The 23,769-nt window shown below is 38.1% G+C and overlaps 1 protein-coding gene across 1 annotated transcript in view; it reads right to left on the bottom strand.

Moving 5' to 3' along the window:
• Positions 1-23,769, bottom strand: part of NSMCE2 (NSE2 (MMS21) homolog, SMC5-SMC6 complex SUMO ligase) — a 215,028-nt gene that overhangs the window by 176,116 nt on the left and 15,143 nt on the right. Inside the window, exon 3 of the mRNA XM_055314299.1 lies at positions 956-1,062. Within this exon, the coding sequence (XP_055170274.1) occupies positions 956-1,062 (107 nt within the window). The remainder of the gene's footprint in view (positions 1-955; positions 1,063-23,769) is intronic.

The raw sequence follows: 23,769 nt of genomic DNA, 5'->3' as shown, positions 1-23,769 counted from the left end.
CCAGAGATAGAAGTAAGAAAAGGCAAATAAAGAAACCAGAAGTATAAGACACCCTATTACACAGGTATCTGAAATCAGTTCAAAGGGGAGTTTCCATTGCTCAGAGGACAAAGGACTTCTCAGAAATATTACTGCAATCATATTGCTCATTTCTTACTCAACCTGGTACTGCTGAAAAGGATGTCGCTATGTTCCCACCTTTGCTGCCTTATGTGTTGTTTCTGTGACAGCTGGAGTCAACAAAGATAAGTTCGGCTTCTGGAAAAACCAAAATGTCAGCCTTCTTTATTTTTCAACTTGCTCTAAAACTCTCCCCTATTATCTGATTCTATGAATTTTGCAATAGCTGCATATTAGTTAAAGCTGGAGAATGAGTAACTAAGCCTGGTCTAAACTGTATGCTGCAGCAAACATGATAAAAACATGTTGTATGCAATTTTTTAGCATTTTATAAAAATCTCACATTCGAAGGGAGCTTGCTTACACTAAGGATTTCAAGACCCGGCAGCCCAGGTGACTCAGTGGTTTAGCGCCGCCTTCAGTCCAGGGCATGATCCTGGAGACCCGGGATCGAGTCCCACGTCGGGCTCCCTGCATGGAGACTGCTTCTCCCTCTGCCTGTGTCTCTGCATTTCTCTCTCTCTCTCTCTGTGTGTCTCTCATGAATAAATAAATAAAATCTTAAAAAAAAAAAAAGATTTCAAGACCAAAGTGGGGGGAAAAAAAAGGCAAGAAAATCTAAAATAGGCATAATACTCTAAATAAACCTAGGTGGCCCAGCTGGGAAAATACTTAAGATTCCTTTTCTATAAACATCTTAATTAAGATGAAATTAACAGTGGCCACAGTAATGATAAGGAACTATTAACAGTTAGAGAAGAATTTTGATGATGTGCTTCTGTTTTCAGGTCAGTAGTTATAACCAAATATTACCAGGTGAGTGGTATAAACTTACATGACTTATTGCAGATTGAACAGCCTTTACATAATGGCTTAGTTCCCGATCCATCATGGCCAATTCAACCATTGCCTTGTCCATACTGTATTCACTACTCACTTCAGCTGAAAGAAAAAGAAAGTAATTACTGTTTTCCATTTAAAATGCCATCTCTGGAAAAAAAATTGCTCCAATATCATCCTTACCAGTCTATGATCTAAACAATTTTATAAAAGGTATTACAGATTTTTTTAAAGACTTCCTTAACATAGGCCTGCTTCATTCAAAATTCTGAGAATACACCCAGTCGAAGAAAGCTCAAAGGCCGGAGTGGGGGGAAAAAAAAAAGAAGACTCAGACTTAGGAGTTCTAAGCTATGCCACTTAGTTGTGTGATTGTAAATCAGCCACTACACTTCACTCGGCCTCCGTTTCCTTTTCAGTTAAAGCAGCCCAGCTATGTATCTGCACGTGCACCTCACGGGATTATTAAAGATCAAATAAGAAAGATTTCCATTTCTAGTAAGTTAGGTTAAGTGTACCAGTTCTACTGAAAACCACAAAAACAGCTAAAGTAGAAGGTACAAGGAAGGAAAGGAGGGAGGGAGGGAGGGAGGAAGGAAGGAAAAGAGGGAAGGAAGGAGGAAAAGAAGAAAGGAAGAAAGAAAACTCCTTAAAAACAAGAGTTACGGGACAGAAGCAATCAGGAACAATCTAGCAAAAACAGACAAAGAAAAACAGGGCCAGAACACCACAGTCTCATACAACTCACCCCCCATCCCCCGGCCCCCACCCCAGCTGGGGTCTTTACTCGTCAGAATACGGAGGAACCAAAGTAATGCCACTCTGCTCCTCCAGGCTGCAGTGGGGTTGGCCTTGGCAACTGGGCAGAGAAGAGGTAAGAGAGAAAGAAAATAAAGCTCATTCTGAAAACCTGTGGCCACAAGGCTTTCAGAAGGATGTTCAGCCTGGGTTCCCGTCACCTGAGTGGTCCGGGGAACCTCAGTTCTGATGTTGGTGTGAGGTGGTCTCCCCCTAGAAGTACCGCTAGGTACTCCCCTCTGAAGAAGACCATCCTAGGCCTCTGCTCATCTGCACAAATAATCGTGAAGGAGAATGAGCAGATTAGAGGGGGAAAGGTAAAACAAAATCAACAGAAAAACCTAACAAACCCTAAAAAAAAAATACAAGAAAACAAACATCAAGAGTAAGAATCAGCAGACACAGATCCACAAATGTTTCCAATACTGGAGTTATCGATCAATTAGAGAATGAAACAATTATGCTTACTATGTCTAAAAAATTAAAATACTAAAAAAATAAAATTAAATTGAATTAAAAATTAAAATACTCTGGCTTAACAGGAGACGATAAAGAGTATTAGCGGATTGGAAAGGCGAGGTAGTATTTTTAAGTGTTTTTAAATTATTTTCAAGCTCTAAACGTACAATTTAATAGATCAGGAGATCAGGAACACAAAATAATACAAATTTTATTTAAAAAGCTGAAAGAAAAATAAAGCTGACCAAGTCACATGGGAATGCACACACTCAAATATTCTCCATTCAAATACCTTAGCTCAGACAAATGTCAGGATTTCTTGTCTACTCTGCAGGATACAACAGATCATCCCAAAGTCAAGAAATAATATAAAATACACTTACATTTAGCTTTTGAAAAGGATTTTCCTGGACTTCATTATAAACACATTTCAGAAAATATCTCCTGGATTAACCTGCTTCTAGTAGAATGTCTCTTGGCTTATAACACCCAGACTTCACAGTCTGTGTGTGTGTGTGTGTCCCAATATAAAGTTTTTTGCTTTTGAGGAGGGGGAAGGGGGCAGTATTTACATAAGAAAAATTTGTATTTACATTCCCTAAATTAAATATAACATTTTTAACAAAATAGTGTGTGAGAAAGGACCCAAGCCATATTCCAAATAAAACTGTCAGAGTGTCAATCACAGGTCCATGTCGTGAAAATGTCCAAATGTTAACAAGGGAGACAAGCTGTTTAGGTGTTGCTGATATCAACATGTATCTGCTATGTAGATATCAATAGTTTGTTAAAAATCATATTAATTACTTGATGATCAGAAAGGGAATTTTAAGCAATTTATATCCGAATATGATGGTTTATGACTTATATAAAGGTAGGCATTTTTCTGTATTTAATTAATCAGTGGAAATCAATACAGTGTTGGCAATCTTCCTATGGAATTAAACAAGTTTATTTTTGAAGGCATATAAAAACGTGCTTTTGACATTAAAAATGCTATGAGAGAGTTTGCAAGATAAAATAAATGGGATCATGGTATTCATTATCAAGGTCCCAAGGATGCTAGCAAGACTTGAACCAGATGGCAACTTCGAATTACAAGGCCAAGGAGACCTTGCCTGCGAAGGAGAAAATGAGTGACTGGCTGGGTCAGGTTTATGGCATGAAGCCTAAGGCAAGAATCTTTGGAAGCCATCTGTGGCTTCCTGCAGCCTCAGCTAAGGCTCCAGGGCCCCAGAATGCTTAGCTGAAGGACCTAAACATGAACAGTGCAGCCTGAGGCAAGAGGGAAAACACTAGAAAAGATCAGGAAGCTAGTCCGGGAGAGGAACGGAGACTCACACCCCACCTGGAGGTGAGCCCAGTCAGATAACTTCTGGCTAACGTCAGTGTCTCAGTCCACAGCAGAAAAGGGCTTGAGGCCAGAGACCTAAGCATGAGAAGGAGCCCCATAGCAAAAGGAATCTGGAAGAAAGGCCATGAGAACATCCCTGTCAAGGAGCAACCTGCTACAGCTATTTTAAGATTCTTTTGGTGACTCTTTCTGTTCTTGTTAACTCTTACTTCCCTACTGTGATCTAATGTCTTTTAAAACCGTGATTTGCATTTATGTTTCAGAAGCACATAATGGAAGGCGTAGTGAATTGGTGTCTGGCCCTATGAAACAATCGAGGTGAGGAAGGAGCACAGTGTGGCACGAAAAAGGCAGACAGGCCAAATAAGTCCCCGAAAGATTCAAGAGGAACTAGGAATGAGCACAGAGAAAGCAGGGGTAGGAGGGGGGCGTTGAAGAGGGACTGACCAGTCCAAGGTTCCTTGCTCCTTTACTGCATAGTACAGAACCCCACCACCAAAATTCCCCCACTAATGCAGGAAAACTTCCTAACAATCTACACCAAACTAAATCCTATACATCCTTCAAGGGCTGAGCTCAAGCCCTACCTACTTTTAAACCATACCCACTGAGAAAGATCTCCTTCACTTAATTTATCTTTAACAGCTGTACTTGATACTTTGGCACCTGCAACCATAAACAATCTTGTCTTCTTCCTGTATGCATTTGTCTCATTTCTCCAAACAGATTCTAACCCAGTTGAGGGCAAAAATGCTGCTTTAGTGTTCTTGGATTCAATGAAGAATTACAGCATCTCTTCCCTCAATGTTCTCACATAGCATTATTTGATAAATTTGAAAATTAAACTTTCACTGAACTATAAGTTTGTCCTGCCTCAGATATCCTACTGAATTAAAGTATAATGAAGACATGTGAGATAAACTCATTTGTCTACTATATTTTCATGGTGATTCTTCCATCAGAAAAAGGTTGGCACCAGCACGTGGGGACAAGGGAGGTGAGGGGAGGGAAGCACACAAATAATGTTAAAATTCACAGAATGACAATCCCAGAGAGAAAATTATTACTGTACCACAAAAGCCTGGCATTACAGGAGACTGATGCAGCTGACAAAGCATGGAAAGCAGTAACCACAATGAAAAAGAAATATGTAACAATAATAGCTGTAGCTAATAATTAGTAAGCACTTTATTATGTGCCAAGATTATACTGAGCACATCATTTACAGCAAACCTCACAGCAACTTTTTTATCTGCACTTCACCTATGAGAAGTGAAAAACTGAGCAGCTGAAGGAAGCTGCTCTTTGTGCTACAGAGCAGTGAGTGGCACAGTGAGGTTGCCAAGTCAGGCTTTTTAGTGGCAAAGTTTGCAAACTTGCCCGCCTGTGCTAACAGGTGCACAAACGTGACAAGAAGGACAACCAGCTCCAACTCCTCCATGAATATCCAGGGAACAAACCCTCAGTGGTGAAAAGTCTTGGCCCCCAGCTCCAACATCTCAGCCCCATGTGATCCATTCTACATAAGACACTAGGTAATGCCACTCAAATCTATCAGACCGGGTCCCATAAAAGCTTTTCCAGATTCCTTACATAGAGGAAACTGATTAAGGAAATTGATTCTAGTTGCTACACCACAGAAATGGAAGTACAGCCACGCAAGCGCAGCAGCAGAGACACGTTCAAGGGGAAGTCTTCGAATTGCAGAGATACTTCTCAGTGGAGCCAGTATCAAAACCATTTCTAGTGTCTATGCCTCTTACTGCCTTCCCCCAGTGGGGTCTGGGGGATCTATGAATATTCACATTTCTTCAATGTGCCACTCAATAAGCATTTATTACAATCAACCTTTGCTTGTATTAATCCAATGAACCTAAGTGACATACTTGAACATTCATTTATAAGCCAATAAATACATAAAGACGTCTCATGGAGAGCTTGGGGAGTTTGCAAGGCCTGTGTAACACATCTAGCACACTAATTAGGAAACTTCCTAAAAGCACAGTAACTAGCTTAAATAAATCCCCCTACCCTCGCCCCAGCAAATCAAGTCTAGAAGGCACAGATAATCTCTGATTTACATTACAAAATTATAAGTTTCTGTAAGTATGCCAATACCAGGGCTGTCTTCCTTCATATCTCCAGGTCTATACCCAGGGATCTTGGTCAGCCCCATCTCGAACACTGGGGACTGCTAATAGTACCCAAAAAACTTTAAAAATGTTATTTAGACCAGAAAGGGCCATAGAATTAAACCCATTTTTATTTATTTTTATTTTTTTAAAAATTTTTTTTTAATTTTTATTTTATTTATGATAGTCACAGAGAGAGAGAGAGGCAGAGACACAGGCAGAGGGAGAAGCAGGCTCCATGCACCGGGAGCCCGTTGTGGGATTCAATCCTGGGTCTCCAGGATCGCGCCCTGGGCCAAAGGCAGGCGCCAAACCGCTGCGCCACCCAGGGATCCCATTTTTAAAAGACAGTCTCTCTTTCATCTTTCTTTTTTCTGTTCAGTGGCAAACCTTACAAAAATAATGATAGTCACTGAAGGACGACTTCTTTTTAGACTGAAGTGTTCTGACATTTTTGTAAAATAGTGTCTGAATGGATGCAGTTGGACTGCGTATAATTTTCCTAAAGTCAAGTAAACCTATAATTATGCAATCTAAGCAGCCATGCTATTCATTAGACACGTCATCTGTTACTCAATGTCAAAATGCACTAACAGCAATATTATAACTATTACTATTCCCTGTTTGAAGTGTTGAATAAGGCATTAAAGTTACATGTTCTGTACAACACTGAGAAGAAATGGGTGATTTCGTGTTGCAATCACTGCAAGTTAAAATTCATGAGGCTTCAATGAGAGAAAGGTGATGGCAGGAACAAGTTATAAAAGCAAAATAGTAACAATCAATGCCAGTTGTCTTGAATATGAAAGACCAGGGCAAAATGAGGTGAAAAGATAGGTCTGAGAAAGAAATGGAGGATGACAAACTAGCTATTTTTATAGATGTAGACTCACGTAAGACAAATGGCAAGTCCTCTATTTATGACCAGAAGATATAGGTAATACGCCTGTAGCAACATGGTAACTTTTACATAGCACAGCATGGACTCATGAGGGTTTATCACCCAGGGTGATTTCCAAGATTGTCTAGGGTCTCTTCACATATTATTTGCTCAATATAATGGCATTTTAGGTCAAGATTAAAAATGGGGGAGCAGAAGATTCTTTATCTTGGCTTCTCCAAGTTCAGGTGGACATGGTCAGGAAACCAATCAAGCTCTTGTTAAAACCAGCAACCAGTTTGGCAAAAAAAGGAAGGTAAGTCATACAGCTAAGAGATGTAGCCTTTAGACCAACTATTCTAAATAAGGCCCCTCCCTAGCCACAGCTGCCTAGAGCTGCAGCCTAAGGCTTATGTGCTTGAGAAAAATATAGTCTCTTCCCCCAAGGCCCAGCCCTGAGGTTTGGGAAACATAGCTGAAACAGGGCCAAGCACATGTAGTACCTAGAGCCAAGCAAGTACTCTTAGCAGCCCACCCGCCCCAGGTCCTCAGTAGAACTGTCTTCAGTGAAACAGAAATGAAAAAGAAGGCACTTTCCCTCCTCTTTCCCCTAGCATGTCCATACACATCTCTGTACTACCTCTCTACACTACCAGATGTCTTTTTGCTTTGCTCTGCTATTCTCTATGATCTCAGCCACAGATTCCCTTTCCAGAATCCTCCCTAATCTCCAGAATGGGACCAAATGCTTCATGCCTTATAGGTCCTTAAAACTTCTCTACCTTCACAACTAGGACACATGTGAATGTGTGTGTTGGGGGGCACGCCCTTAAGACAAATTTCATCTACTTTTCCCTTCCAACTTTTTGTTCCTGATTCAACTGTATAGTTTTGTCCCTGGCCAAGTTGTTTCCTGAAATTTTGTCCTAAACAAATAAAAATTGCAGAACCGGGTGTTTTTTTTTATTCTACAAAGTCATATACAGGCATGTCTGAACAGGAACAATACCAATTACATATAGTTGATATATTTTATCAATAAAATGCTGGACTAAGACAAAGCAGCCATTTAGTGTTCTTATGGGGTTGCTGACTCCAATTCAACATGAATCACACACCCAGAAGGATCTGATAAATATCCATGCCATAAAGTACATATGTCCGTTTTGGCAAGGAGCAGGGTAAGAAAATGAGGCAGGGAATCGCCTGATTGGATTTTAAATTTCCTAGAACAGATGGGACCTGGAATAGAGAGATTTTTACTTTCTAAAACAGAAATCTCTTCCTAATCTCTTCAGTGATTTGTCTGTATTTTACAAACAAGAAATTTCTTCTTTCTGGATGAATTGAAACAATGACACTATAAATCATACCTTTCCCTCCCTCCACAAAAAAGGATCAAAATACAAAACCAAACCAAACCCATTCCTCTCTTAAAATACAGCTCCAACTATCTCTAGTAACATATACCTACATACACACCCACCTCTTTGAGTGGGTGTGTGTGTATGTTTTTCCTGGTAGCCTAGTATTAAGCAATCATTTAATATTCATCAGGAGTCAAATTTAATGACTTACTCACTGCTTGAGCAATATTTAATAGAAACTTGTTACTTCTCCCTACACTGTACTTTAGCCATAATTATTCCTCTCCACAGATATTAGTGTGGAGGAAAAGTTAAAACTGAATCCACATACTATAACTGCCTCCCATCAGAAATAACAGTGAAGAGCAGAACAGTGTAGGGCACAAACTGGTACACGACTATAAATGCAGTGAATATGGGGGAAATCTTCAAGAAATATTGACCTTTATAATCCTCTTTACTCATCTATACAATTTTCTTGTCAATAATACAGAAGAAGGAAGTTGTATAATACAGTAATTCAAAAAGCCAGCTCTACAGTCAGATTACATTCAAATCTAGGCTCTATTACTTGCTAGCTATGTGGTCTTTGAGTAGTCACTATATTAGTTTCCTCTTCTGTGTAATGGGCACAGTAACTCATAAAGCCAATACAGGACAAAATGAGAAAACACAGACAAAATGGTATGCACAAACAAGATTCTGTCATTATAATTACTGCAGCATGGAAAACTACTCTGCGAATGGAATTAGTCTAAATGCTGAAAGCATTCTACCCTTAAACCAAAAGGTATCAAGTGAAGGTCCCCTCCTTAACTCAGTGGTTTTTCTAACTTGAGAACAAAGCACTCAAACTCACAAAACTGCAGTGCTCAATGAGAAGCTCTGTAAGCCTCCCCTCACCAATTAATGTCCAGAAACCCATTTACTTAGTATATGCTTGAGGCCTTATTATGTGCCAGGCAAGGGGGAAAATGCTTTCAAGCTAGGAGCAGCTACTCCTGCCCACAGAAGGTAGGAAAGGTTTAATAGGTGAGGAGATACATGTGTACTTGATCTTGAAAGATGAGTATGTGTGTACCAGATATTCACCAGACCGAAGGAGACACTAAACGAATGCTTTCACCCCTTTTTATAGAGGCTGACTTTGAGTTTAAATTCTCAAAAATACTGAGGATAAGAAAAGAGGAGAAAGGTATAGATTTTAAAAAAAGAACAAATCTTCACCGAACATTGATAATGTGCCAGGCACTTTGAACATACTACTCATTCTATCCTTCGGTACAACAATGTGAATTAGGAGCTATTAAAAATAATTCGATAAGGAAACTGATACTCATAGAGGTTAAATCATATGCCCCAGGTCACACAGTTAATAAATGGTGATGTTAGGAACTGACCTCAGGTCTAACTTTAAAGTAGCATGGTATGTGGGTCTGACTTACTACACAGAAGCAAATAATCCACTCATGCAACAGTCATGGAGTAATGAATGACCAGTTCTCTAGATAAAAGAATTCTCCTAAACATTACCTTCTTGTAAGAAAGAGGGAAAATAAAATTGACTTAAACAGTTCTACACCAGAGTAATAGAGACCATCTTTCATTATATAGACAGGTATTTCCTTAGAATACATAGTTAATATTCCATAAACCACCATGGTAAAGGTATAACTTAAAATATTGCCTGAAATAAATTCTATGAAGGATTAAGTCCACAAAATCATAGAAATAGTCTGTAGATATAATCTAGTCTCCACAAGTCATCAAAAGCACTATGAATCCCAGCTATGGGTAGCTATCATTTTAAAACATACTCACAGACCTTTTTTGGTTGCCTATTATAAGGCCTTGAATCTTCAAGGTCAAGTCTGTCTTCTATATGACTTAAACTCTTTTTCTATACCCTTCTTGCCCATTTCTTATTTAATCCCTGGCAGACTCGAAGAAATAGTCAATTAAAGGCAGCAAGTAATATATATATGAGCATTTCTAGTCAATGTAATTTCAGTGACTGCTATTTCTCCTTGGTCTTCAAGCCCTTCTTGGTGTCCAAATTCTAGCTAAAATGTGAGGCTGAGCCAGGCTTAGGACAGAGCTGGCTTAACTGGTTGAGTGAGGCTTAAACCTCATGTGATTATTGAGCAAATTAAATGAGAACCTAGGTAAAGCACCCAATATGATGTCTTAAACACTGTAGACTCTTAATATAAATAGAGCCTATTTTGCTGTTAACTGAGTGTGCTTTCCAGTATGCTTCAATACAAATCTTGTATTTTACTTAAACTACTACTTAGTAAATCATGGGATCATCTCATCTATTTTTAAAAATTAATAAAGCATAAAGTTGAGAAGTTAATTAAACACACAGCTGAAAAATTCAAACACTATAATAATGCGGTGTCTCCAATCCCCAAACTCCCTCCCCAGAAGCAACCTTGTATACAAGGTTCTTGTATAACGAGGTTCTCATTCCATGGAAATAGTCTATATATAAGGCACTCACTTTTAAAAAGGACAACAGAAATTAAGGCAAACCAATATACCAGGGAAAACAACATGAATATTAAAAACAAGAAAGGAGAGATGCTAAACAAGGAATACAATATGGCTGTTAGAGGGGAACTTCCATTCACTCCCTAAATAAATATTTACCAAGCACTGAGCTTGTAGATGTCTGGCACACTGCTGGGTGGCCTGGACAGAGCAGCAAACAAGGTAAACCCTGTACCTTTCTCAAACAGCTTATACAAATTTCCACTCCATGCAAAAATTTTTAAAAAGCCCTGATATGACTATCATGCCTTTGTTTGGCTCTTGGTGTGGTGGGAAAGCTTGTTCTCTGCCAAACAGCTCTAATTATTAGAGCCCTTCCAAAAAGAGAGCTGATTCATCACCACCCTAGAACAATTCTAGGCAGTGAGAACAATAAATTTGAATTGCTCTTTTACACACATTAACTTATTTACACTTCATAACCTCCATATAGAGTGATCTTACTCTGTTTTATATGGCTGAGGAAATTGAAGCTCAGAGGTTAAGTGCTTCCACTGAAGTCATACCCCAATATCAGAATTAGGACTTGAACCCTAGTTCTCAACAGCAGGGCTGCAGAAAAGCTACTTAGGGAGTCACACAGAAACAGTCAACTCTTCCAGATAATACTTTTTCAAAGATCTGAAGGTGGCTCTTAATATTCCCTATCCGTGAGTCTTTGCTTCTCCAGGATAGAATAATGATCATCAAATTCATTCAACCCAGCCGACCTGCCTTCATTTAACCATGCTTCATTTGCTAGTGTCCCTTTTACAGATGGACTCCAGAAATTAAAAACAATTACAGTCACAGGTTAACCAATGAAGGCTATGATAACACTATTAGTGCATGTGTACTGCTGCGATAATGGGTTATTAGTTTTCTTTCAAGAAATTAAATAACATTTATTGAGCACTCACTGTGTACCTGACACTATGCTAAGTCATTTATACACATCACTTCACTCAATCCTTCTAATAACTCTGTGAAGGAGACACCATCATTATCCCCATGTGATAGAACAAAAGAATAGGCTCAGAGGGTTTAAGTACCCTGAACCAAGGTTATATAGTCAATGAGCTGTAGAGGGAACATTCAAATTTGGGTCTATTAAATAACAGAATCCATTCTACTAACTATCTCAATAATCATCACCCTGTGGGCAAAACCCATTTCTCCATGTCATAAGACTTTGCCAAATGCCTTTCTAAGATCTATTCATATTAGACTAAAAAGCATCCCTACAGTACCTGGGAAGTCACCACAATTAAAAAAGGGTGGGGGGGGGGTGTCATGAGTGAAGAGGAACTAGGGTAATCAAGTTCAAAAATGAGATCACTACTCAAAAAAAAAAAAAGGTTAATGATCTTTTGCTTACATGTGGATAGCAAATGCCACAGACCAGCCTACCTCTGTACTCATTTTAAATAAATTTATATCAGGAAAAAAATCTCAAATGGGGTCAGCCTACTTTAAAATATAAATTTAATGAAACACCTTAACTACACAGAAATTAAGTCCTCAAAAATATAAAAGTAAGTTTGAGGGGTGCCTGGGTGGCTCAGTCAGTGAAGCATCCAACTCAAGTTCAGCTCAGGTCTTGATCTCAGGATTTGAGTTCAAGCCTCCACCTAGTGTGGAGCCACTTTTAAAAAAAGTATTAAAAAATAAGCTTGAGGAGATCTGATATGAAATTAGATTTTAAGATCTACGATGACAAGAATGATAATCTGTTATTTACCTCTCAAATGTTGGTCTAAATGAGAAGTAATCTGTTCTGAGAAGCATTTCTTTAAGGAAAGAGAGGCACAATCACAAAAACTATGTCACATTCCTGTCAGAGGATAATTCCTATGCTTGTTATTTTCGGAAAAGTAGTGTCAACGAGACTCAAATAAAAATAAAGATACTTGATTTCACAAAAACAATGGCAGATCAATCTGTTAAAACTGAAATCACTGACAGCTCCAGAAAATAAATTTATCATAATTTACCACAAACATTAGAACCATCCTGATACTGCATGCTTCCTTATATTTGTACCTACACATAATGCAAGTTCTTGAGATCTTAGAGTTCTTTTTCTCATTACATATCTTACCACTTCTAAGATGTTTTATTTTCATAACTTTAACTGACTTAAATCATTAGTGATTCCCCATATTGTTTGTCTTGCCTTCTTTAAAAAACCTGTATCCTCTTTAACAAAGAAATAATAATCCATAAACAGTTAAATCTACTAGAAATGGCTCATAGAACTCTGTTGGGGAAAGTAAACTACTTTGGTAATGGGAATTATCCCCCACTAATATTTGTTTCTGGATGACACTTATAATGAAGTGCAAAGTAAGAAATAAAGAACTATTAATATTCAATGAGTAACTAACTGGTTCTGTAACACTATGGTACTATTTATAAAATGGGAGGTATCAATCACATCCCACATACAGGTACACAGTCTCAGCACCCAAAGCAAACTAAACCGCATGCAAAACCCAAACCCTGAAGTCACCTTAGACCCCTCCCTCCTAGCAAACTCCTGATCTAACAACTCACCAGTTCTATCAATTCAGCCCACTCAAGTCAACTATTCTCTCCTTGCCTCCCTTTCCACAGCCTCCTTAATTTCAATCCTTATTATTTCTTCCTCAGATTACTGATTTGTTTCCTTAGTGATTTCCTTTTCATCCTTCTTTCCCTCCAATCTTTCTTCCATGCTGTTACCAATGCCCAAGAACAAATCTGAGGCTACTCTCTTATTTGTCAAAAACCCACAAAAACCACTTCTGGCCAAAACTGCTAACAGGGACCAAATTTACTCTCCTGCTTGAAACAAAAAAATTCAAACTGAAAATAAATAAATAACGGTTTGCAAGACACTAGACGTCATGCAAGAAGAGGAACTAGAGTGATAGGAAACATGAGGTGAAACCTGTGACTGTCCCCTTCTTACTGTCTTGAGGGTGTTTGCAGGCTGCAGGGCACACAATACCAATCAAAATCTCACCTGACTTTTTTTTTTGTAAAATTGACACAGATTCTAAAATTCATACGGAAAATGCAAAGGACTTAGAATAGGCAAAACAACCTTGAAAAGGACCAAGTTGGAGGCCCAACACTACTCAATTTCAAAAGTTACCATAAAGTTTCAGTAATCCAAATAGGGTGGGGTTGGGGTACAGACAAACAGATCAAAAGACCAAAACGGAGTCCAGAAATACAAAGAGATGTATACGGACAACTGATTTGACAAAGGAGCTAAGGCAATTCAGTGAAGAAAGAATAGTCTTTTCAACAAGTTGCTGGTACAATTGGCTATCATAAGCAGAACAAAACAGAACACCTTTGATCCATATCTTGAGCCAAGCACAAACCTTTAGTCAAAATGGGTCACAAATCTAAATGTAACACCTAAAACTATAAAACTTCAGGGGAAAAATTATGAAGAAAACCTTTGAGATCTTGGGTTAAGAAAAGAGTTCTTAAATACAGCACTAAAAGCACGAGCCAATAAATTGATAAATTGGATATCAACAAAATTAAAAACTTCTGTTCCTCCAAATCTGTTAAGAGCACAGAGTGGGAGAAAATACTCAAAAATCCCATATCTCACAAAAAACTGTATTCAGAATATATACATATATGTATTCTCAAAATCCAATAATCATAAAATCATAAAATGCTGTAACAAGTGGGAACAAGAACAAGAACAATACTTCACCAAAGAGGTAAATGCCAAATAAGCTCACAAAAAGGTATTTAACATTACTGATCAGTAGGGAAATGCAAATTAAAACACCATATAATACCACTGCGTACTTATTAAAGAAGACTGCCATATCAAGTGATGAGGATGTGGAGGGGGCTACCCTAATGTATTCCAGATGCAGATTCCTAATTTCCAGACAACTATTACTACCAAAAAAAGCACATTCTACCACATAGTACATAGGCCACGTTTAATATAATTTCATCTTATCATAATGACTCAGAAGGGACTTCAAATATCATAAAGTCTCTCAGTGTCATCATGGTTTTATTGTTACTATAAAGTATGAAAACATGAGTCAACAGAAATTTTTTATGTAGCAGATATCAAAGAAACCAGTTCTTAGTCTATAATTACCTCACAAAATTATGATTGCTTTTTATTATAATTTGTTTTCTCCAATCCAGTAGTTCTCAAAGTGTGGTCACCAGACCAGGTGCATTAGCACCACCTGGGAACTTGCTAGAAATGCAAGTTCTCAGGCCCTCCACCAAACAACGGGATCCGAAACTCTCGGGTGGTTAACAGCAATCTGTATCTTAACAAGTCCTCCAAGTGATTCTGAAGCATGGTAAAATTGGAGATCCACTATTTTAATGTGTTTTAAAGTTTAAATCATAGATTGCCTTTTCTCTGAGATTCTTTCTGAATCCACAGTACTTTAAGACAAAGAGGAACCGTTTACTTCATATCCACATTTTCAAGGAATCTAGAACTCAACCAGCTGTTTTCCTATTTTTATACTCTTGAATTATTTTAGGCCTTTTAAAAAGCTAGAAAACCAAAACTGAATCTAAGATCCCATAAATAATGCATTCTACAAAAGCCTTTGTTTTAAAACAAACTTTTCCACTTAAATATCCTAAGTCATTTACTCACATCTATTTTTGCAACTGCACCCAACATTCCTTCCAAATTTACCAGAATAGATTTGCTTCTAATTTCAGCTACAAATTGTCATCCTCCAGTGAATATCTGTACAACTTTTAATTAGGTTCATCGAAATGGAATGGATTTTTAAAATCACTCCAGTTATAAATTTTAATTGTTTCATAAAGAGACCTAAGATAGAAGCAGAATGAAAGCGGAAATGGTTTGGACCAAATCAGGACATCTGGGGCTGACGATATTGCTCAGAGACTTAGAGTTTTCTGGGGCTCAGTTCCCTTATTTGTAGGAAGGAGCTGGAGTAGATGACCTGAATAGGCCATTTCAAGTTTAAAGGTCTATAAATCTGTGCTCTTAGGGATCCCTGGGTGGCTCAGCAGTTGAGCATCTGCCTTCAGCCCAGGGCGTGATCCTGGAGTCCTGGGATCGAGCCCCACATCAGGCTCCCTGAATGGAGCCTGCTTCTCCCTCTGCCTATGTCTCTGCCTCTCTCTCTCTGGCTCTCATGAATAAATAAGTAAAATTTTTTAAAAATCTGTGCTCTTACCCTTATGCTCTAGGGTACTGTAGTTTTTCATTAATGTGACATAGGCAAACCTTCTTTAAATGCTGTACTTGTTTTTAATCATTTAAAATTGTCTTAAGAAACATGCCTCACTGTAGGACTCAAGAACATCACTCACTATACTATTACTACTCAGAGAGCTGAATACAGTAAAATATGAACACACACAAACTTTAAGTTGTGAAAGCACTGCAAAGTTAGTGTGATTTTAAGTCTCTTATCCCTAAGATTGGTTTATTTATCTGAGACTATGGGGATACACAGTATGAACCCCCAACGGCAAAGATTTCACAATGTCATAAATAACATGGACTTTGGAGGCAGAATGCCTGGCTTTGAATCCTGCACCTACCATTGAAGAACCTTTGTGATCTTGGGCGAGTTATCTAAACTTTCTCAATTTTACTTTTTTTACATCAATCTTTTGTTAAGAGAAAATGATAATAGTATCTCTTTCACACAAATTAATTGAGCTAATCGACAAAGAGCACTTAGCACAGAATACACACTCAGTAAGCATTAGGATTTTTATTAGTATTACTTGCTAAGTCAGCCCTCTAATCAGAAGTTATCAGAACAAAAGTGTAATTCAATTTAATAAATACACAAGGATCCACCTGGTTGGTGCAAGTCATCTCACCATTCATTATAGAGGCAAGGGTTCTCGGACTTCTGAATGTACCAAGAACTGCTTGGGAGATTTGTTTAAAATGCTGATTCTTGGGCTCTGCTTCCAGAAGCTCCAAGTCTGCAATTTTTAAATAAACCTCCCAGATGTTTCTAAGGCAGGTTGTTGAGGGCTGCAGTTTAAGAAACATTTCTGCAGGAGTTTCAAAGAGAAGGAATCTCTTCCTTCAGGTTCCTACAATCTCTAAGCATTTTTTTTCCATTTCAGAACTCACTGTGGCTACCTGTTGCACCAAAAGATCTACTAATCCTCTAAACCCCAACAAACCCATGACTAATGAAAGTTCCTGATACAAGGGCTATTCTTGACCTTTAAAAACAGAAGATTCATGAACCTTGATTGCTGAGCTATAAACCTGATCATGGCTTCATTCATAGTCTTGGTCTCAGCCTTACACTTCCAACACTGCCACCAGCAGACATCACAGCCTATTCTCATTATAGGGCACATTTTCAAAGAGAGATTACACAGTGTCAAAACCCATACAGGGGCACCTGGGTGGCTCACTTGGTTAAGCGTCTGCCTTTGGCTTCGGTCAGGATCTCAGGGTCCCAGGATTGAGTCCGGCATCGCATCGGGCTCCCTGCTCAGCAGGGAGTCTGCTTCTCCCTCTCCCTCTGACCCTCCCTACTATTTGTGCTCTCATTCACACATTCTCTCTCTAAATAAATAAAGTCTGAAAAAAAAAACCCATGTAAATTTAAACTCGCAAAAATTTTAATGTATATAAAGCAGTAAGAACAAAGCAACAATCAGGGATCAGGGGATGGAGGACAGAATGCAGACTATAACAAAGAAATATAGCCTTATTACAAATGTTTGAGTTGACCTCATTGCAGAGGGGGGGGGAACAGGCCTAAGTAATCTTAAACAATGTTTTGAGTGAAAACTGTAAGACTAAAGGCTAAAGACCTGTACCTAGACACCGCATATTAGCTGATGAAGCTTTTTGTCATGGGGGTACACGTTAATAATTCTGAAACTCTCTTATATGTAACTGGCGTCCAGAGTTAAGTGAATGGATTGGTGGACAGTGCAAGGCCTCTATTAATATGGATGCATAAGACAGAAACTTGAATAACATCACTGATTTCTTCCTTTCTCTCAATTTTCATACTCAATAAATCATCAAGCTGCATTAATTATTTCTCTATTGTCTCTTAAGAATCTATTTCTTGAGGTGCCTGGGTGGCTCAGTCAGTTAAGCATCTGATTCTTGATTTCAGCTTAGGTCATGATCTCAGAGTCCTGAGATCAAGCCCCTGTTGGGCTCTGTACTTAGCACTGGGTCTGCTTGAGATTCTCTCTCTTCCTCTCCCTCTGTACCATCCTCCCACTTGCATGTGTACACATGCACTAACACACTCTCCCTGATAATAAAATCTTTAAAAAAAAAAAAAGTCTACTACTAATCACCCAGTTCACCTTCCTAGTCCAAGCCCAAGTCACTATTATCTAATGCCAGAGGATGGAGTGCAACGGCCTCCCAACTGGGTGGCCTACTTCCACACTTGTTCCTAGCAAGCCATTCTCCATATTATATCCACAGAATTAATGCAAAATATAAATGATCTTATTCCTATTTTTAAAACTTTTTAATAGCTTCTTATTGCCCTAAAGTCCAAATTCCTTAATTTGACTTATGAGAGCCCACCCCATTCTGATACTTTCCTAATTCTCTCCAGGCTCTGTTCAGTACCCAGTGGCCATGTCTATTTTAGTCACGGCTGTATTTCCAATAACAAGTTCAGGTAGTATTAATTCTTTGATCTCTAAGTGAATGCTACCTCCTCTGTGAGAGATAGGCTCTATTTTCTTTATCCAAGATAAAGAATAGCCCTGTGATGGATTTAAAAAACTGAACACTGGAAGTGATCTTCTGGGAACTTGAGAGCCCAGGTTTTAACAGATCTGGCAGCTTCCGCTTCCTTCCTTTTAAAACAGCTACTATGCTGGGAGAAACCCAAACCACATGGAGAGACTCTATGAAGCAGAATTCTCAGGCTCTGATCGACAACTCCAGTTGAGTATCCAGTCAATAGTCAGCACCAATTGCCAACCATGTAAGTGAGCTACCCTGCAAGTTTCAACCCAGGCAATACCTCTAAATAAGTGGCCACCATCTTAACTATATGACTTGGAGTGGAAGAGCCTCTCAGCCCAGTTCAGTCAACCCACTGAGAATCATGGAACCTTAAAAAAAAAGTTTGTGGCTTTCAAACACATTAAGTGTTAGGTTAGGACAGTCTGTTTCACAGCAATATGAGCACATGTCATTATGGGTTGAAATCGCATTCCTGGTACCAATTTCATCTATTGGTACTTAACAAATTACCCCAATAAGCTCCATGTCTTGATGTGAGGAACACCACGCAAATACTGTGATGGGAGGACTTACAAGGGGGCATCACTGGAGAACAGTTACTACTGCACATGAGAAATATGCAATACCTGTAATAAACATATGCACACCCATCCTATATTTTAAACTTCACTTTTCTTTTTCAAATCTAGATTTAAAATGTGTTCTTAGTGAAAAAAAAGAAGTCACCTATTAAACTCTAAAAGATGGTATCAAATTTTAGCAAATATATCTCCTCAAGGTTCTTTTGAGAAATCTATTCCCAAGGACGCAACTAGGATCAACCAAAACCATTAAATAAATATAGAACAAAAGTAGGTTAAAATCTCTGTTCACATAGCAGTCACTTGGTCTCCTTTGTTGTAACTATATTAAAGTGTGAGGGGCAGATTATGTAAAGAATTATGCTCATATTCTGACAGGTTTCCCCACTGATAATACGGCCAAGAGTGGTAAGGATGAGAAGCAAAATCAATATTCTTGGAGTGAATATGCAAATATTTGTTAAACATCTGAGTGAAAAGTAAATTACTGGAACATATGATTAGTTAACCAAAAACTCAAAGAGGAAAAGGAAAGAAACTACTGCATAGTTGAGCATATGAAATACCTCTTAGACCCTACCCTGCATGGTCATGTCTCATATGATTTGGGTCCAAGAGATTTCTAGGTATTACAAGGATGTGATGTGTGAAGCCAGCAGGGTTTCTTATAGGAACAACTATTTGTATTCTGCTTCGTAATTATTAAGTATCTAAACACAGGTGCACAGTGTACTCCAGAAATTATAAAATTAAAAACAAGTTGCAGATAACAACACTACCAATTTCATTATTCTTCAGTTCCGGTCAAGATCCAGACACTCTCATAAGCTTATCAGCATTGAGAGAACAAAGAAAAGGCAGATACAGGGTAATTCTTTCAAATTTGAGAAATTCCAGAACTACCAAGAAACTCTGGAAGACTCTATTTCAAGAGCATAGAGAACACTGACAAAAACTGCATCTTCTATGTAACACATTACATAATCTCTCTTTGTTAACTAGTTAAAATGTCTATTTTAGACTGCCCCATAGGAACTCTGATCCTTTTCGCTTGAAATTAAATCCTATACTAATTTTCTAAAACTAGAACTCATTTCTGCTTCTTAAACCTATCATAAATGTCATTTTCCTATTAGGGAGGTAATGCCCACCCTTCCCTACACACACACACACACACACACACACACAGCCCTCACTCCACACACTGTCAGTGCCATTCCCCATCCTAACCTTGAGGCATACACTTTAAGGTGGTTTTTCCACTAACTCTCTTTATTACCAAAGCAAGAGTTTAGAGGCTGACCGCCAAGGTAAACAAAGCACATAAAGTGTTTCAAAATAGGAACAACCACGAAAAGAAGACACTGTCCATATTTTACATGCAGTGAAAAGGAAGCTGAAGATCTAAAGTAATTGGTTCAAACCAACACAGCTAGTAGAAAGCAGAACTTGCATTTTTAACTCATGGCTATCTGTACGATTCTAATTTTGTACAGTACTAAATCTACACCAAGAGCTCTTAAGGATCTGTCTCTCACCTGCAAGAGGCCCAATTATTAACAAAAGCAAAATAACTGAGCAATAAAATGTGACTACTATGTGCTAAGTAAGCATAGCAGAGAGCGTTTTATATGTATTAACTCTTATGTCAACCTTAAATAAGGTGAAAGTGAGAAACACATGTATGCAGGCACACAGTTAAATATTCATCAGATACCAGTTGCTATTTTACAATACTATCCCCATTTTACAAATGAAGAAACCAAAATTTACTTAAAGTCACCAGGCTAATAACTGCCAGAACTCGGTTTGAACCCAGATTACTCGATTCCAGAACTGGTTCTTAAAGTCCTAAGTTACTCTGGCTGGCCAACCAAAGCACTGCGCTGCCCTAATTTGGCCCAAAAAGGGAAAGAAGAAGGGAACTGAGCAGCAACTACAGCCTTGCTACATTGTGGTGCTGGACTAAGTGCTGAGCCATAAGAAGTGGTGCTGAAAATACTAGAAAGGCCCAAATCAAAGCTGATCTTCCACCTAAAGCCCTGGCAGCTCCCTGAATCTGTCAGGTGTTGGGAATCAACTCTTTAGGGGTCTCATATACTCATATATCTGTGTGTCTTACAAGCAGAGACACTAACTCCCCTTTTGTTCTAGACTATCTTTTCAAGATGTCTGTATCATGCACAAAGCTTTAGAAGACGGAGTCAGTGTATTCCTCCAGAGCAGAGGGATGTGTATTAAAGATAATGTCTTCCTCTAGGGCCAAAAGTTGGGGATGTTTATTGCCCATTATAAAAATCTGGGTTCCTGGAGCTCAAGGGTCCTCAGTTGTGACACAGACTACAGGATCACCCTGGACCCTTCCATATCAACCCTGTAAGGACTTGGGAGTTAGCAAGGCAAACCTATGGAAACACGATATTTCCACCACTTGATGTGCACCAACAAGTAAGAAAGACCTTTGTCTATGATCTGGGAGCCTCCTGTCTTCTGCCAGCATCCATGAAACTGTGGTAGGCTATCTTGTTAGCTTGAAAGGGAGGTAAAACCTCAGAGGCTTTACAGATCTTCACACCATGCTCTTCACACCTCTTCTCATCTTTGCTTCCCTCAGAAATACTCTCTCCCACTCCACAGGAAATACTTACTCATCTTTTTGTCAACATCTCCTGTATGAAATTTCTCCTAAAAGTCCTCAGCTAGTATGGACTATTACCTCCATGGTGCCCTCACCCCATTGTTTCCTGAAACAGGTTTCTTTCACAGCACCTTTAAAACTTTATTTCACTTGCTTATATCTGTGCTGTGCCAGTTAATCAATTTATTGCCTTTCAGGTCAAAATTCATTTTTTGATACATACTCTGTGATAATGGATGAAATTGCTCTAAGCATTTCTTCTTACAGTCAGCATAATGTTAAGCTTTCCCAATAGAGGGTGCTAGATGGACACTGCAGGAGGAAGAGCTTTCTCTGGCAAATGCTATGCTAGATGAAAAGACAGGATGCTTTTGCCCTAAGATCAGGAACAAGATAAAGATGTCCGTTCTTGCCACTTCTACTTAACATCATACTGCAGGTTCTAGCCAGGGTAATTATGCAAGAAAAATAAACAAAAGGCAAATAGATTGGAAAGAAAGAAATAAAACTATGTCTACCCACAGATGACATGATTTTGTATACAGGAAATCCTAAGGAATCTACTAAAGAAATTGTAAGCATTATTAAGAGAGTTCAGCAAGGTTGGAAGATGCCAGATCAACATATAAAAATCAAGTGTATTTAATTGCAATAAACAATCTAAAAAAACTAAGAAAACAATTATTTATAATAGCATCAAAAAAACAAAATGTTTTGCAATTAATAAAGTATAAAATTAATACTCTGAAAACACTGTTTTGATCAGATCTTGAAAGAAATTCAAGATCTAAATAAATGTTAAAAATTTTCTATGGTCATGGATCAAAAGATTTGTTAATATCGTTAAGATAGTAACACTCTCTAAATTAATCTATAATTCTATGCAACCCTATCAGAATCCCAGCTGGCTTCTTTGTAGAAACTGTCATGCTGATCTTAAAATTCACACAGAATTACAAGAGATCCCAAATACCCAAAACAATCTTTAAAAAAAAGAACAAAATTTGAGGACTACACTTTCTAATTTCAAAACTAACTCCAAAGCAAGATAAAACAGGGTGGTACTGGCATAAAGCTAGGTAGATAGAATTTCATCAATGGAACAGAACTGAGAATCCAAAATAAACTGTGTCTATGGTCTACTGATTTGCAAGCCAGTACCAAGATCATTGGGTAAAAGATCAAAGTATCAAGATCATTGGGGAAAGAATGGTGCTGGGACAACTGGATAGCCATATGCAAAAGAATGAAACTGGACCCTATTTCAAACTACAGATTAACTCAGAATGGATCCAAATGTGACAGTTAAATTATAAAATTCTTAGAAAAGAAAATAGGGATAAATTTGCATGACCTTTGATTCAGAAATGGGTCCTTAGGTTTGACACCAAAAGCACAAGCAACAGAAGAAAAAGTAGACAATTGGGACTTCATAAAAATTAAAAACATCTATGCTTCAAAGAACACTACCAAGAAAATAAAAAGATGACCCAAATAATGAAGAAAAAATTTGCAAATCATGTTTTTGATAATGAATTTGTATCTAGAACATATTAAGAACACTTATAACTCAAAAATATAAACAGAAATAACTCAATTTGAAAATGGGCCCTGAAAAAAGAAAAAAAAAGTGGGCACTGAATCTGAATAGACATTTCTCCAAAGAAACATACAAGTGGCCAGTAAATTCAAAAGATGCTTCACATCATTAGTCACCAGGGAAATGCAAATCAAACCCACAATGAGATACCAACTTATAGACAAATCTTTGCAGGATTTCTTAACAATATCCAGGTAATTATTAATAATAATCATCCAATGTTCATCAATGGATGAATGCATATACAAAACATGGTATACCCATGCAGTAGAATATTATTTGGGTGTAAAAAGGGATGAAGTATTGATACATACTAGAACATGGATGAACCTTGAAAACATCATGTTAAGTGATGGAAGCCAATCCCTAAGGCCATGTAATATATGATTACATTTACTTTAAGTATCCAGAGTAGGCAGGTCTGAGGAAAAAAGATTAGTGGCTTTTTAGGGCTGAGGAGAATGGGGAGACAGAGATAGGTGACAGTAAAAGGTACCAGAGTTCCTTTTTTAGAGTTGATGAAAATGTTCTAAAATTAAATAAAGTATCTGTGAATATATTAAAAACCACTAAGTTACACACTTTAAATGCTTGAACTATGTTGTACCTGAATTGTATCTCAATAAAGCTGTTATTTTTAAAAAGTCACCAAACGAAAGGACAAAAAAGCTAATGGAGATCAGAGGGGTGATTAGGAAGGATGAAAAAGAAAACTAAGCTAGAATGAGTA

Source organism: Nyctereutes procyonoides, unplaced genomic scaffold, assembly GCF_905146905.1.
Source record: "Nyctereutes procyonoides isolate TBG_1078 unplaced genomic scaffold, NYPRO_anot_genome, whole genome shotgun sequence".
Lineage (NCBI taxonomy): Eukaryota > Metazoa > Chordata > Mammalia > Carnivora > Canidae > Nyctereutes > Nyctereutes procyonoides.
The sequence above is the reverse complement of the archived record's forward strand: the minus strand, read 5'-3'. Positions and strand labels throughout refer to the sequence as shown.